The sequence below is a fragment of the Antechinus flavipes genome, chromosome 2 (genome assembly GCF_016432865.1).
Source record: "Antechinus flavipes isolate AdamAnt ecotype Samford, QLD, Australia chromosome 2, AdamAnt_v2, whole genome shotgun sequence".
NCBI classification, from domain to species: Eukaryota; Metazoa; Chordata; class Mammalia; order Dasyuromorphia; family Dasyuridae; genus Antechinus; species Antechinus flavipes.
This window is the reverse complement of record NC_067399.1, coordinates 322,334,562-322,349,593: the sequence shown is the minus strand read 5'-3', so window position 1 is coordinate 322,349,593 and position 15,032 is coordinate 322,334,562. Positions and strand designations below refer to the sequence as shown.

Genomic DNA, 15,032 nt, shown 5'->3' with positions numbered 1-15,032 from the left:
TGATGTTATTTGTGTGTTTTATACAGCTATTACATAAATAGAAAATATTGCTAAATGTTACACACACACACACACACACACACACACACACACACACACACACACACGACAGCATGTTATAATAGGTAGAGACAGCGTTAGCCAGAAAAAGGATTCAGATCTCCCCTTAATCATGTAATGGCTGTAAACTCTGCACAAGTCACCCTCTCAATGTCTCCAAACATTGAGATTTGAATTTCTAGAACCTAAGATTATAAATCCTAGAATAAAGAATTTCATCCCTGAGGGTTCCCCACATTAATAAAATCACATATCCAAGCAGAAAAAAAAGAACCCATAAATAAATAACACCCAAAAAAACAAAAACAAAAACAAACCAAACTTGGTATAAATTCTCAGAGTAAAAAAAGTTTAATTTTTTAATTAAATTGGAGAGTGCTCAAATGGGCAGAGTGAGTGTCACTTTTCTCTGTAGCTTTCAGCCAGAAATCAAAAATTAAAACGTTACCCATTTATTAGAAATTAACCATTCTATCAGTCTTTTTTTTTGTAGAATTGTTTATCTTATTACTGGTTTCTCTTTTTGACTCTTTATTTTCTTTTTTAAAAAAAAAAGTTTTCACATCACTTTCCCCTTTGATAAATTTCCCCCCATTTCATCCTCTTTCAGAGACCCCTCCCTTATAACAAAGAGGAAGAAAAGTATAGAATTTTCCAAAATTAACATACAAAAAATTGACATGTACTATGCATCCATAGTTTCCTATTTCAAAAAAGTAATCTTGGATTTTCATTCTTTATTCAAATCTTTTTCTCACCTCTCCTGTCATCTCATGAAGAGAGTTTATTAAGTAAGGCTTAGTCATGTAGTGCAAAGCTGTCTGTGCTCATCCTTCACTAGACTCATCAGATTTATTTGCTTTTCATTTGGACCAGTTTTAGAAGAAATCACTTCAACTCCTTAGTAGAATCATAGATTTAGAAGTGGAAGGAGCCTAGTTTGGTGACTAAGTTTCTAGGTCTGTGGCTGGAAGGGATTTAGAGACCACGTAGCTGGACCCATTCATTTTCCAAAGGAGAAAATCTGAGATTGCCAGAAGCATCAGAAGCAGAGTGTAAAACAGGACGTCTTCAAAATCTTTTAGTCTTTCCAAGATACTTAGTAGAGGGCATGATTGATGGGGACGTAATGAAAGCATTTTGATCTTTTAGAATAGGGGTGTGGGGAATAACCATTCTGCAAAATCATTTGCTGAGGCAACCTCAGGCAATGATGAGCTGAAAGCTAAGTACAATAACCTCTCATTGCTTGAGTTCTATAAGTTGATAATTTTGTATGCCCATTAAAAATGAAAATATTTTGAAGAATAAGAATTATATGAGTCTTTGAGTACAAATTTTGAGGGGACAGTGGCAAGGACTGCTTCCTGACTCCCTAACTGATGAGTTGAATGACATTAGTTTTAGGACTTTGATAACTTGAATGTTTGGGATTTGGGTGGGTCAGTTTAAGGAAAAGGATCTCTAGAATGAAAGATTTAACATCTATTCTCTGCAAGAAGAAAAGAACTTGGTAACCAAATGAACATTGCAGGAATAGCTAAAATCACTGCAAATTAGAGTGTTTGTGTCCTCGGAAGACAGGAACGATAATTAATGTGGAGATCACTTGACAGTGTGTGAAAGAGCTTGTACCTGGGAATCGGTGACAAAAAGTAAATTATAGTGATTATATTCTGCTGCAGTATTTCTGGCTGGGCTCTGTTCCTTTCCACTATCCCTATCAATGATACTGCAGGTTTCTTGTGACATCCCATGAGAACTGCATTAAAGTAGGTTGGTAATTACATAGTATTTGTTATTTCTGAATGTCATTAAGAGAAACCATAAGCACTAATAACTTCTCAGAATTATTTTTCTTAAGTCAGCCTTGTTAATTTTTTAAAACTTTTTAGCCAGATAAAAGTCATTTTATTTGTGGAATTTTGGCTTTGTTGGGGCTTTAATAAAAGACAACAAAACATTTTCAGTGAAATGAGGGAACTCTAATACCCAGTGGTATTATTCAACTTCATTGGCTGTCTCCCTTTTGGATTTTATATCTTAATCATTCTTAAGAATGATGATTAATGGTCAGGATAAGACATTGGTCTCTTAAGGTGGCTCCTTCCTGTTACAATTTGTCATTCTTTGGTTAACTACTCCTTCTCTGAACTCTGACCTTGCTTGCAGCATGCTACTTTTTTATGCTGAGAAAAGGCTTTCTTAGTCAGTGTTAAAGAACCTGAGCCCTACCTAACAGTGCCAAGGATAGCCACCTGTGCAGATATCTATCTTCCCACTCCCTCTGCTCACCTTCGTTGGGTACTGACTTGTACTGATTCAAACATTACTACCTCTGGCTTGCCCTTATTGTTACTTAGCCAAGAAGAAACTCCTAGAAAAAACATTTAGAAATGTCTTACAATATTTCTACAAACCCCAACCACCCCTTTTATTATCTACTTTGGGTTAACTGAATGCTTTTTGAATTTTCTTTTTGGAGGGGCAAACTCTAAATTTTATCTCCACAATCCTTCCACCTTTGTGACTAGAATGAACTCCAAATTCCAGAGGCATTTAAATGTACTTTGCTAGCACCAATCTTCCTCATCTTGGTGGGATCTCATTGTGTACTATTTTATTTTAGAGATTATTGAATATATGTGTAGAATAGAATATTATTATGCATGTATATGTAATATTTGTTTTTATATATATATATAAATATAAATATAATACACACACATACATATATATGTGTGTGTGTGTGTTTATAGATAGATAGATAGATATATATTTGCAGCTGATCATCATTGGACCAAGATTTAGTGTTAGCAGATTAACACTGCTAACTGTGAGAGACTGGCTGATGTTAGGTATAAAACAGATTTCATGGAAAAAAAGCATTCACTTGAATTATCAGTGTCCAATCATTTTCATAACTCTGTCTTTTCTGATTGACAAGTTAATGGTGCTGTTCATACCTAAAGGAATGTATATATGGGGAAGAGGGATAGATTTTTCTCCTTTGGTTACAAAAAAGCAGTAGCTACCCTTCAAGCTGCTACTGCTGGATTGTATCTTTAATATTAATACAGATACAACAAATATTCAGTTTAAATTACATTTACTTTCAGTCAAGCATTTATTCAAGCATTCAATCAAGAAGCATTTATTAAATCCTAGTAGGTATTAGATACTAGTAATACAAAGATGAAAGTTCCTCTCTTTAAGGAACAGTCACCCATGATAGGCAATATATGCATATATAGCATGTACGAAATAGATCCAGATCATTGGGTAGAAGGGAGAAAGCAAAAGGCACTAGTACCTGGGGAAACAGTGGCTGGGTGATACAATAATCTTGGGGGCAGATATTAAAGGAGACGGAGCTAGTAATAGTGATAGCAAAAAAAGATAAAAGGGGATTTACTGAAGCATTTTTAAAAAACAGTAGAGTAGATGGTTCAGAGGAATTCACAGACAAACTAGCCCTGTTTATACAGAGCTTTTTTTGGGGAGGGGGGGAGGAAGAATACAATTTTTGTACAATTACAAAAAATTATAAAACAATTTTAAAAAATAGCAAGTTATCTGTAATAGACATTGATAGTTTCATATACGATCCAATTTTTTGCACATTAGAAATGTTCATGTTAACTAATGTTTTATTAAGTATAGACTAAAAGATATTAAATTATTTAAAGATAATTCTATGCATAGAGGACAAACTATAGACAGGAATTTGCCTTGTATATTTTTGAAGAACACTAAGAAGCCCTATGAGAATTGTATACCAAATTCTATAAGTGTCATGGAGTCAAGAGACTGAAAATGAAAACAGGGGCAATTTAATTTATTAGGAAGGGTTAATTTTAAATAATATAAAAATGAGAATTTATTCTAGTACTTTCTTTTTTTAACCTCTAAGGAATGAGACTCCACACCTTCCTTGGTAATTAATTTCAATTCATTATCAGGAAATAGTCTTCCATTTCTAACCCTCAGTATTCTTACAGTAGTTAAATATTTTCCTTTTGTTTGATCTTCTTAAGAAAATGATGTTATTTTGTCCCACCACCTGATTCAAAGTATCGAAATTGTCCAAGTTAAAACATGTAAAAAAATTTTTTTTCTTTATGTTTTTCTTTTTTAAAGACTTCAGGGGTAAATGTTTGATCACTTCTGTTGACACATAATCTCTTTGAGTTTTAATAATTCTGAAATTTAAGAAGTTTTTATTTATATCTAGATTAAATCTGTCCTGCTATAATTAGTCCATTTTTTAGTCTTCTCAGTAGACCAATGACATAATACTTCCTATCATAATAATCATTAATACATTTGATGAAAGCAATTACCTTTTAACTGCATGAAGTTTAGATTGGCCTCCCATGATTCTTCTGACTTTCCATTCCTATAACCTTGCTTTTTTGCTTATGACCTTTGGGTTCTCCAGATTTCTTAAATGCCTTGGATAAACCAGATTTGAACAAAATATTCTAATGGGGTTTTTAATTATGCCATTATAGTCTTCTTATACTCTCAATTCTTACTGGAATATATATATATGTGTGTGTGTGTGTGTATGTATGTATATATATATATTTAAAGAATAGTCCAGTGTTGATTTGTTTAGCTTGGACTTCAAAATGACTTTTAGTTGTTTTCTTTACGTATACTTTCTCAGGCTTCTCCCCATCTAAATCTGTGTCTAAATGTGTGATTTCATCAGTTTAAGGATCTCCAGCATGAAAACTCTTCCTACAAATGGCAGTCAGCAGTTTTTCTGTGAATTTGTAATCTTAATAAGTTGACTGGGACACTTAAAATTTTGATAAAATGCTCATGGTCACACATTCTAGTGTGTGTTAGAAGCTGTGCTTGAACCCAGTGTTTACTGACCTTGTCCATTATGTCCTCTTATGTCAAACTTATACCATAAATCAAGATTCTTATTAATGCATGTTTGTAGCTTAAGACAAGAGCCTTTGACTATGGGGTAGATCTGGACCTCAGTTTAATTTTTTCTGGCTCACAGGGCAAGTATTTGTACTGGTGTAAAATGTAAGCTGCTATTATTGTTGCAAAAGTGTAAAATTACTTTAAAACAACCACAAAGGACAGAAGATTATTGCTCCATTAACATCTCGGTGGGTATGGATGGGTCTGTGGATGTGCATATAGGTGTCTTATCTTTACACATTACTATTTATGTGTTTTTATGTTTTAGTAAATGTTTTTCATTATGCATCATTTTTCCTTTGTGTAAGATCTGTGTGTCTTTACAGTAAAGGCATTCTGTCCCTCTTGGGATCTTTTCTCTCCCTTACCTTTACCTTTGAGTGAATCTCTTCTGTATATCATTTAATATTTCCATCTTTTTCTGCTTCTTCCCTCTTTTGCATTTTGTCGCTCCCCTTCCTCTCCAACCCTTACTTCTTTTCTTTTTTTTTTTGTTTTTGCTTTTTTAACCTTTAAAGTAGCTGTCATGTAAACTTGATTTTTCCAGGTATTTTAATTATTTATTGAACAGAATCTTATTTTCTCTGTTCTCATTTTAAAAGTAAATCAAGAAGGCATAGGTACCATCTTGTATAACAGTCAAGTTATTTATTTTTTGTTTATGCAGCCCTCAGGTGATTTTTTTTTCCATGTTCTAATAATAACTTGATAAGGGAGGGAGATTTTTTTTTTAATTTAAGAGGATCATATTAGATAGGGGGAAACTAGATTTTGCCAGTTACTTTCAAAGAGATTCTGAAGCAAGCTAAGTGACCGAAATGTTTATCTTGATCTTCATCCAAATGCTTTATCTTCTGCCAAATTTTAACCTAGTTACTTCTTTGCAAATTACAGAAATGAAGGAAGCTTTGCCATCTTCATATTCTGTAGATAGTATGTGGATTTTGTTTTATTGTAAAGGCTCTTGGTTGTCAGAGTTAATCTAGGTGAAATTTGAATTAACGACCAACCCTCCTTTAAAAAAAAAAAATTCTTTGCTATTTCTGTTTCTTCTCCTTAACCTTTACCTAGGGCCATTGGTTGACTTGAGTTTGTTCTCCTTTACCGTAATTCATTCACTGTTAGTGGAAATGATGAACAAGAAGTGGGAGAGAATAGTAGACAACATGGACAATCTAAGCTTTCTCCCCTGTCTTTTCTAAACAAAACAAAACCAAAAAACCCAAACATCTTCAAAGTAAAATTAATGTAAGCTGTCTTTGAGTTTGCTTTAAGCTAGTGATGTCGATTCTGTATTCTGGGGAAAAAAAAAGGATCCTGAGGAATATTGTTTAGGGATAGGGATGTTCTCTGCAACCAAATTTCCTTTAGAATTTTGTATGAAAGTTACCTCCTTTTAGTTGCTAAGCACTAGTTATATGTCAGGCATTCTGCTAAGTCATAGAGATACAAAGAAAGGCAGTTCACATTCCTGGCCCTCAAAGAACATGCTATCTAATGGGAAGACCACAAGCAAATGGGTATAAACAAACTACATACAACTATATAGTTCCTCAGTGCAGAGGCAACAATCCTGAACCACATTAAACTGTAAGTGGGAAGCATTTCCTATAGACCTAGTTAGAGGTAAAATGTGGTTTTCTAAGTCAGTAATATACAGCTGGCAGGTCTTTATATATAGTTTAATGGATGCTATTTCCATTTGAGTAAGGCATCACAGAATACATAAAAAATAAGGAAGGGAAGGGAATAATAAGATTGTTAAAGACTTCCTGTAGAAGGTGGGATTAGTGAATTGGACATTTCATTGACTAGTTTTTAAGTACTATTTGAATCTTATCTTTTCACTCAGGTACTACATGTCTGGAACCTAGTAGCTACAAATAGTGAGAAGGAAGTTTGGCATGTTTTACCATTCTCTGGGAATAGTTGATAAATTCAAAAATTCAGAACTATAAAAGGACTTTTAAAGCTCATCTGCTATGACAAATGAGGAAACTGAGACCCAGAGGGTGTTTTGCCCAAAGTCACATGGGTAGTAAATAGCAGAGCTGGAAGTGACACCTTAGCCACCATCAGAATACCAAAAATCCTTTGAGTCCATTTTTCCTGGGGTAGATTCTTCAGACAATAAGAACTAAGAATGAAGTGATAGAAAAATGTTATGTGCAGCAAGCACTTACTCTTTGGAATTGAATAGTATAATATTTTAACACAAAAGTAAAGTATTCATGACAAGCAAACTTTATATGAAAATATAAAGAAACCTAGGGCAGTGGGTGGCACAGTGATTAGAGCACCAGCCTTGAAGTTGGAAGGACCTGAGTTCAAATGTGGCCTCAGATACTTAACACGTCCTAGTTGTTTGGCCTTGGGGTACTTAATCCCAATTGCCTCAGCAAAATAAATAAAATAAAATATAGGTGTTAAAATTTGATTTTGTTTTTGTTTTTTAAGAGAAAAGAAAATATAGAAACCTGAACTTAGACCAAAGTTGAATTCACATTAAATGCCAACATAAAGAGGATGTAAAATATCAAAATATCCCTACCCCCAATTCCTTTTCCTTGTTTCATCTCTGATTTTCTCTGATATTCTCACTTTTTAAATTTTAGTTTAAAATGCAAAAGGGGACTCACATTACCACTTGATTCAATGGACATTTACATTACAGGCAATAGTGAACAAGAAGGCCAGTAACTGATCTCCTTTAGAAATGTATAAATTACTCATCATTTTAGGATTACAATCCTCAACCATGGCAGGTTTTGTTTTTTTGTTTTTGTTTTTGTTTTTGTTTTTTTGGCAGGAGTAGTAATTTTAACATTGTGTTTCCAGTGACAATGTGCTTTTAGTAAATGAAGTACAGAAGATGCATACATGCAAACTTAAGTCAAGTTTTGTTTTTGTTACGCTTCTCTCCCAGTACCATGAGCTCACGACATTCTGCCAGTCCAGTTGTTTTCACCAGTGCCAGAAGTTCACCCAAAGAAGAGCTTCATTCTGCCACTTCCCCGCAGCTTGCACCTTCTTTCTCCTCCTCCTCTTCCTCCTCTTCTGGTCCTAGGACTTTCTACCCTCGACAAGGTGCTACTAGCAAGTACCTGATTGGATGGAAAAAACCTGAAGGGACAATAAACTCTGTGGGGTTTATGGATACAAGAAAGTAAGAGCATTTTTTGCTTCTATTGCTTGGTTGTTCTAAATGGGAAGACAAGAAAATCCAGATCTACATCTTTAAAGAAAATGACATAAAAGGGGGAGGGGGACAGCAAGGAAGAATATGAATACTTAGTATTTGTGAGGTTTATTTGTGTACATATTTATGTACAAATGATGACATACAAATATCATCATTTGACTGATTCTTGTTCTTGAATGAGAGATGGCACAGACAATAGAATTTGAGTCTATTAAAAACACTGGTCACTCCAATGCTCTTGCAAATGCTAAATGCACTATTCTCAGCTTATGGTAGCAACTGTACATGCATCTGGATACCAAAAGGGTACTTTAAAGGGAATCCCTGAACACACAGACTCATAGGTATATGCATGTGTAGAATTTAGTACTTTCAACACAATAGAAATTGAAAGATGTTGAGTCATTTGTTTTTCTTTATGCAGAAAATATTTGGGGGTAGATAACCAGCAATTTTTTTTTTCCAGTGGATCTGGTATCATTTTCTTCTTTTTATTTAACTTCTACTGTCATATTGACTTTATTAAAGCAATTAGTCCTTTATTATTTAAAGAGTTAATTATTTAAATAAAGTTTCATTCCTTTTAACAGGTGCTTATTTAAATAAAATATGCTTTTATTAGATAAAATTGACCTTCCTCTCTCCTCCACAACCTTCTCCCCTAGTTTAGGGTGGTACACTTAGTGTTACTGATTTTAGTTTCTGCTATCTCCATTTCTTTTAAGACGCCATCAGAGTGATGGCAATGAAATAGCCCACACCAGGCTGCGTGCCTCTGCCAGGGACCTCAGAGCATCCCCAAAACAAACATCTAAGTCTACAATTGAGGAGGACCTAAAAAAATTAATCGACTTTGAAAGCCCAACTCCCGAATCACAGAAAAATTTTAAGGTATGTAAAAGAAGTTTTCTCAAGAAATTAATTTGTTAATCAACATTTTTTTATCCTTAATGAGCTTATATCCTAATGGGGGACATCATTGTGTACAAAATAAATACAGTATAATTTGGAGGAGGAGAACTGGTGGTGGTAGTGGTATTAGGCAGGGACACAAGCAAGAGGAAAGACCAGGAAAGTCTTCACATAACAAGGTATTCAAACCCAATTTTGAAGGAAACAATTAAAAAGCATTTATTAAGGACTTACTATGTACCAGACACTGTGCTCTTACAGTGTTCTATAGGAGTTACTTCTTTAATGGAGCAGACAATATAAATAACTATATACATACACAGTATATCTAGAGTAGATGGAAGGGCAGAAAAGGTGGGATTTGAGCTGAGTCTCGAACAAAGCCAAGGTAGCTAAAAAGTGAAAACGAAGAGAGGAAAGCATTTTATGCTTTCCTGGAGTCAGGAAACGGGGGGAGAACAGCAAGCAGCTCCAATCAACACATTGATAAGTAAAAAGTTACTGAGCTCTTTTGTTATTTGTATTATTTGTTTTGCTGTTAAATAATAATTTTTTAATAAAGCACTTAATTTTTTTAATCTAATGTGATCTTACGAGTATTGAGAGAAACATAGTATTCAGAAGGAGGAAAGTCATAGTCATTTTCTCTGCCCAAGTCATATCTCATATTATGTTCAATAGTGGATGCTATGTTTTAAGAATGACATTGACAAGCTAGATATTATTTAGAAGATGACCATGATAATGTGCAGAGCTGAGCCCACAATATGCAAAGATCAGTGGAGATGTTTAACCTGGATAAAATTTGATGCAAGGATAAAGAAGGGAGACAGGGAAAAGTCATAATTATCTTTGAGTATTTCAAAGATTATTGTAAGAAAGAGGAGGTTCCAACAGTCTAACTAGGAACAAAACAAAGGTTAGAAGTTTTAGATTTAGTCAGATTTAAGTTCACATTGTTAATATATATTTACAAACAACTGTATCTGTTCAAAATTGGAACAGTTTGGCTTGGAGAGATATTGGACACCCTGCCACTGAAGTTCAAGCAGATTGTACAGTGAATCCCTCTTCTGTTAGAGTTGGTTTAGATTGCTCTCAAAGTTTCTTCCAGCTCCCAGTCTGTTATTCTGCAAGTCTGTCAATATTAATGGCTAATGGATATCATTTTGCTCAGATCCCTCTTAAATCAACACAAAATTCTTGATGGTCATGCATATTTTTTTTCCCCAGTTCTAGAATAGGCATTTCCTCTTTTTTTTTCCCCTTTTTTCCTCAGGCAATTGGGGCCAAGTGACTTACACAAGGTCACACAGCTAGGAAGTGTTGTGTCTGAGGCTAGATTTGAACTCAAGTATTCCTGACTTAAGGGCTAGTGCCACCTAGTTGCCCCTAGAATAGATTTTTTTTTTTAAAAATCATGATTGTTCTCCTTAAAATGACAACTTAGCTTTTATCAATTGGGTAATTGGATGCTATGTTTAGGCTAATACAAAAGGTATAAACCTCATAATAATGATTCACATTTATTTAACTCGTAAAGATTTAGGAAATCACTTTTCTCACTGAGCCTATGAAGTAAATAATGCAAATAATATTTCTAATTCAGTGATGAATAAACTGAAACCTGAGAAACTTACAGAACACATCTAATAAGCCTAATTGTTCACCTACTCTGAAATTTTTGGATATACTTTATTTCTTACTTTAGAGCAGAAGTTCTTAATCTTTGTTGTGTTCTGTACCCCTTTGACAGGTCAAGCCTCTGAACCCTTTTAAAGGACTTGTAGGATTGGCTAAAAATGAACATTATAATATTCTCTCAATTGCCAGTGGTATTTCCAGTCTTTATTAAAACAGAAGGGGAGTTTGCTGCAGTCATATGTATGCTTTTAGTATCTCCTTATTCCTATTGTGTGGAGGAAGTTGGGAGGTTGCCAAAAACTAAAATTTGCTCTCTAAATTTGATCAGCATTTATATAAAATAAATGCTGTTGTAGGATTTTATTTAGAAATGGTTCATTATCATAAACATTTACATGATCACTTTTTAGATGCATAGGTTCTTGATTTTCATAATTTCTGTTTTTGTAAGCCAGCCTTTAACAATTCAGACTCATCATCCAGAGTGCAAATGGTTTCCCTAGCAACCTTTGCCAAAGCAAGTGCTTGCAATTTCTTTCTGTGATTGTCAAAATCCAAAAAGGCTTATTAAAAATTTTAAATGCCATATTCCAAATAACAAATTATTTCATATCATGTCTTGGAAGTTGGAGGAAAGTACTAAGATTTTTTGACTTAAAAAATATTGGCGAGATTTTCTTGAGTTCTTGAAGAGTTTTAGTAAAGCAAGGATCACCTTGATCAAAGTCTTGGTAACGAATTGATGCTATTACCATGTCCAAGGTTGTCTGTAACCAAGGATGATGCTTTTTTCCACCATGGCAGAGCTTTAGAGGCTAGAAAGCACCAGGCAGCTAAGTGGGTACAGACAGCCTGGGAGGTGAGCAGTGCCATTGTAGCAGTGGCAGGTCTTTCTAGTGTCATTTGTTTCTGCAAGCAAACCCAAGGATAACTTTTGAGGGTGGGAAAGGATGAGCAAGATATACACTAAGCAGAACTGTAGAGGACTCTGGTGAGGCAGCTGGGATTAAGTGACTCGCCCAGGCCAAATTTGAACTCAGGTCCTCCTGACTCTAGGGCCAGTGATATTTATGCCCTCATATTTATATTGGCAATAGGCATCCTGTAATGGCAAGAGCTCTAGACTCTGGAAGTAAGGTGACCTATGCTCCCATACATATTACATACATTTACTGTGGAACTGCAGGCAAATCACTTAACTTTTCTGTATAAAATGAGCAGATTGACCAAATGATGATTAAGATCTCTGCCCATTCTAGTATGCCTAGGATTCTGTGATTGTTTAAGAAAAAATAGCATGATTCACATTTTTAGTTAGTCCTCCATAGCATTTAATGAATTCCTTTCTTTGGGCAGTACTCACCTGCCCAGCCAGATATTCTTGACTGCAAATGATCTAGTTTTCCCTAAAGAGAAACTTGAGAAACTGATTATGAATGGCATGATGATGATGGGATCAATTAATATTTATATAATGTTTTAAGGTTTGCAAAGAGCTCTTCAAATATTTCCTCATTTGATCCTCACAGCAATCCTGGAAGGTTGGTACAGTTATTGGCCCTTTTTGCAGAGCGATAAAATGAGGAAGGAAGACTTGCCCAGCATCACACAGTAATGAGTGTCTAAGTATGGACTTGAACTCTCAGGTCTTCTAGACTCCAGTTGCAGGGTCCTATCAACTACACTATCCAATTGGTGGTAGACACCTTTTTTTAGGCTCCTTTTTGAGGTTAAGTGAACACAGCTATTCCAAGAATGATACTTTCCTTCTTCCAGTAATGGAGAATGTTGAGCCTTTTAATAAGCATGTTGATAGCAATATGTCATAAGATGGACGGACAAATGAAAAGAATCCATTAACTCCCAAGCTGTTAATACATTTCGCTTTTGAATAACTCTCTGCCAGGAGGTTTTTCCTGACATGAGTCTAAATCTGCTTCCTTCTACTCTTTGCTTTTAGGGTCCAGTCAGAAGTCTGACCCCCTAGGCCTTCCACATAGCAACCTTTCAAATACCTAAAGACAGTTAGCTATGTCACCTATGATTTTCCTTTCTTCAAACTTAACAGTGGCAGTTCATATATCCAAACTTAATCAGACATGCTTTTGAGGCTTTTCATCATTCTGGTCACTCTCTGAATGCTGAAGTTAATTTGGGCCCTTCCTAAAATTTGGTCCACACAGCTAAATACAGTATTTCACGTGGGTTTTGGCCAGGGAAGAATACAGTGGCACTGCCACTTCCCTAAATCCTTGGTATTGTGCCTCTGGTAAGACAGCCTTAGATCACATTACAGATTTTTCAGACTTCACTCAATTTAACACATGGATTGTGCACCTCACGGGTTCATCTATTTTACTATTGTGCCAACCTTTCTTTAATCATAGGATGATATTGTAACTTACACATAAAATGCCTTTAACTCCTTCCCAGGGGTGCTCTTATTCTTTTATTCTTTCTGATAGGTTGAATGATCACCTATGAGCAACTCTTGGCCAACATGCATTATTGTGTTCAATTGCATATTGCTTGGAATATATAAGTATTTAGGTGCTGTTCAATTCCTATTGCTTACTAGTGGATGAGCCTAACAAAAATCTCTTGCTTGCAGAAAATGTTCAGATAATTTCAGATTTGGTCTTGGAAAAAGCCAAAGGTACCAGTCAGAGAAACACATGCCTTTAAAAAAGCAATTCACCAGATCATTATCCATTTAAACAATCTGGTATCTTCTCAGAACTTTGTTTTCTTACTGGTCTCAAATACTTTTCACTTACTTGTGTGACCTAAGTAAGTCACTTAACCCCATTTTGCCAGAGAGAGAGAGAAGAGAAAAAGAAATTTTAATTTGACAAATGTTGACATGTTATGCAGGAAACACATTATAATGGGAGGGAATAGGAAGGAAGTAGTGACTAGTTTCTCTGTGGAGCACTCCAATCCACCTGCAGACACCAGTGTTTGATGATAATGAAATACAAAGTAGTAAGGGATGGCTCCTGAGAGCTCTAGCAGGAAATGTTTGTTTGTTTTGAAAATGCAGAAACTATTGTTGTCCTTAGTCTCATTCTCTCCTTTCTAGGCCCCTTCCCTGAAGTCTGTGGACTCCAGCTCCTGACAGATGAGATTTACTTTTTCCTGTGTTGCATTATTTTACAGTTCCATGGGCTTTCCTCTCCACAATCTCCTTTCCCTTCCACTCCTACCACACGGCGGACCTTGCACAGAACACTGTCAGATGAAAGCATTTACAGTGGTCAGAGGGAGCACTACTTCACTTCAAGGACCTCGATCCTGGACCAAGCCTTGCCCAATGACGTCCTTTTCAGCAGCACATACCCTTCCCTCCCGAAGTCTCTGCCTTTGCGGAGACCGTCGTACACATTAGGAATGAAGTCATTACATGGTAAGTGGGCTTTCTAGCTTTTACAGTTCTTTCAGAAGGATGGCCAAAATAGCAAAAGATGTTCCTGATTTTTCACTCAAACTTATTTTAAAAATGAAAAACAATAGCAAAAGCACCTTTCCCTCACCTTGGTGCAATGATGTGACTCCATTCAAACCTCTGTACTAGTCTGGCATGTTGCTGACTAATGTTGACATGCTACACAGTAGGAAGAACCAATGCAGTGTCTTAACAGAATGGTTTTAGAGAGGGAAGGGAGTCATCTGTAACTGGTGTCTTTCTGTTTCTCTTCTGGACAATAACAACAGCAATAATAATGGTAATAGTAATAATGATGTTGACCACCATTTAAATATTTAAATGTCTTTGGGATTATGATATACCTCTGTAAGTGCCTTGACTTTTTTTTCCTAGTCTGCATTACATTTTCCATGATTGCTTGAATCTTCATATCATCTGATACAAATAATGTGGATGCCTGGGATAGAAATAGCCCATTCCCTTTCACTTGCCAGTAGGACTCTTTGCCCTTCTCCCCTGTTCTGATTTCAATTAAGAGTATTTTTTTTCCTCATAGAGGGCTGTATATGATAGACTATCAGTATAAACTACTGACTGATAATTTATTTTATTAATTCTTTACTACGTTCCCTAGATTTTGCTAGTTTGGGGTGGATCTATATAGGTGATTTGAAACATAGTTCCTTCATTAGTTAACACTGATCTATATGTCTAATTCTCTTCCTTTTATTTTTCTATGTAAATTCTACTGGATTTTTTTTTTTTTTGGCATCCTTTTGCACTGCTATACATTTTCATTTTCCTATATTGGTTTTTGTTTCCCTTCTGCAGCTACTTTTT

General features: G+C 35.3%; 1 protein-coding gene across 6 annotated transcripts in view; it reads left to right on the top strand.

Annotated features, from left to right (window-relative positions):
• Nucleotides 1-15,032, top strand: part of SIPA1L1 (signal induced proliferation associated 1 like 1) — a 290,775-nt gene that overhangs the window by 261,342 nt on the left and 14,401 nt on the right. For all 6 annotated transcript variants that reach the window (XM_051977675.1, XM_051977676.1, XM_051977674.1 and 3 more), the window contains 3 exons: nt 7,934-8,173; nt 8,935-9,100; nt 13,925-14,171. In XM_051977675.1, coding sequence (XP_051833635.1) covers nt 7,934-8,173; nt 8,935-9,100; nt 13,925-14,171 — 653 coding nt within the window. The remainder of the gene's footprint in view (nt 1-7,933; nt 8,174-8,934; nt 9,101-13,924; nt 14,172-15,032) is intronic.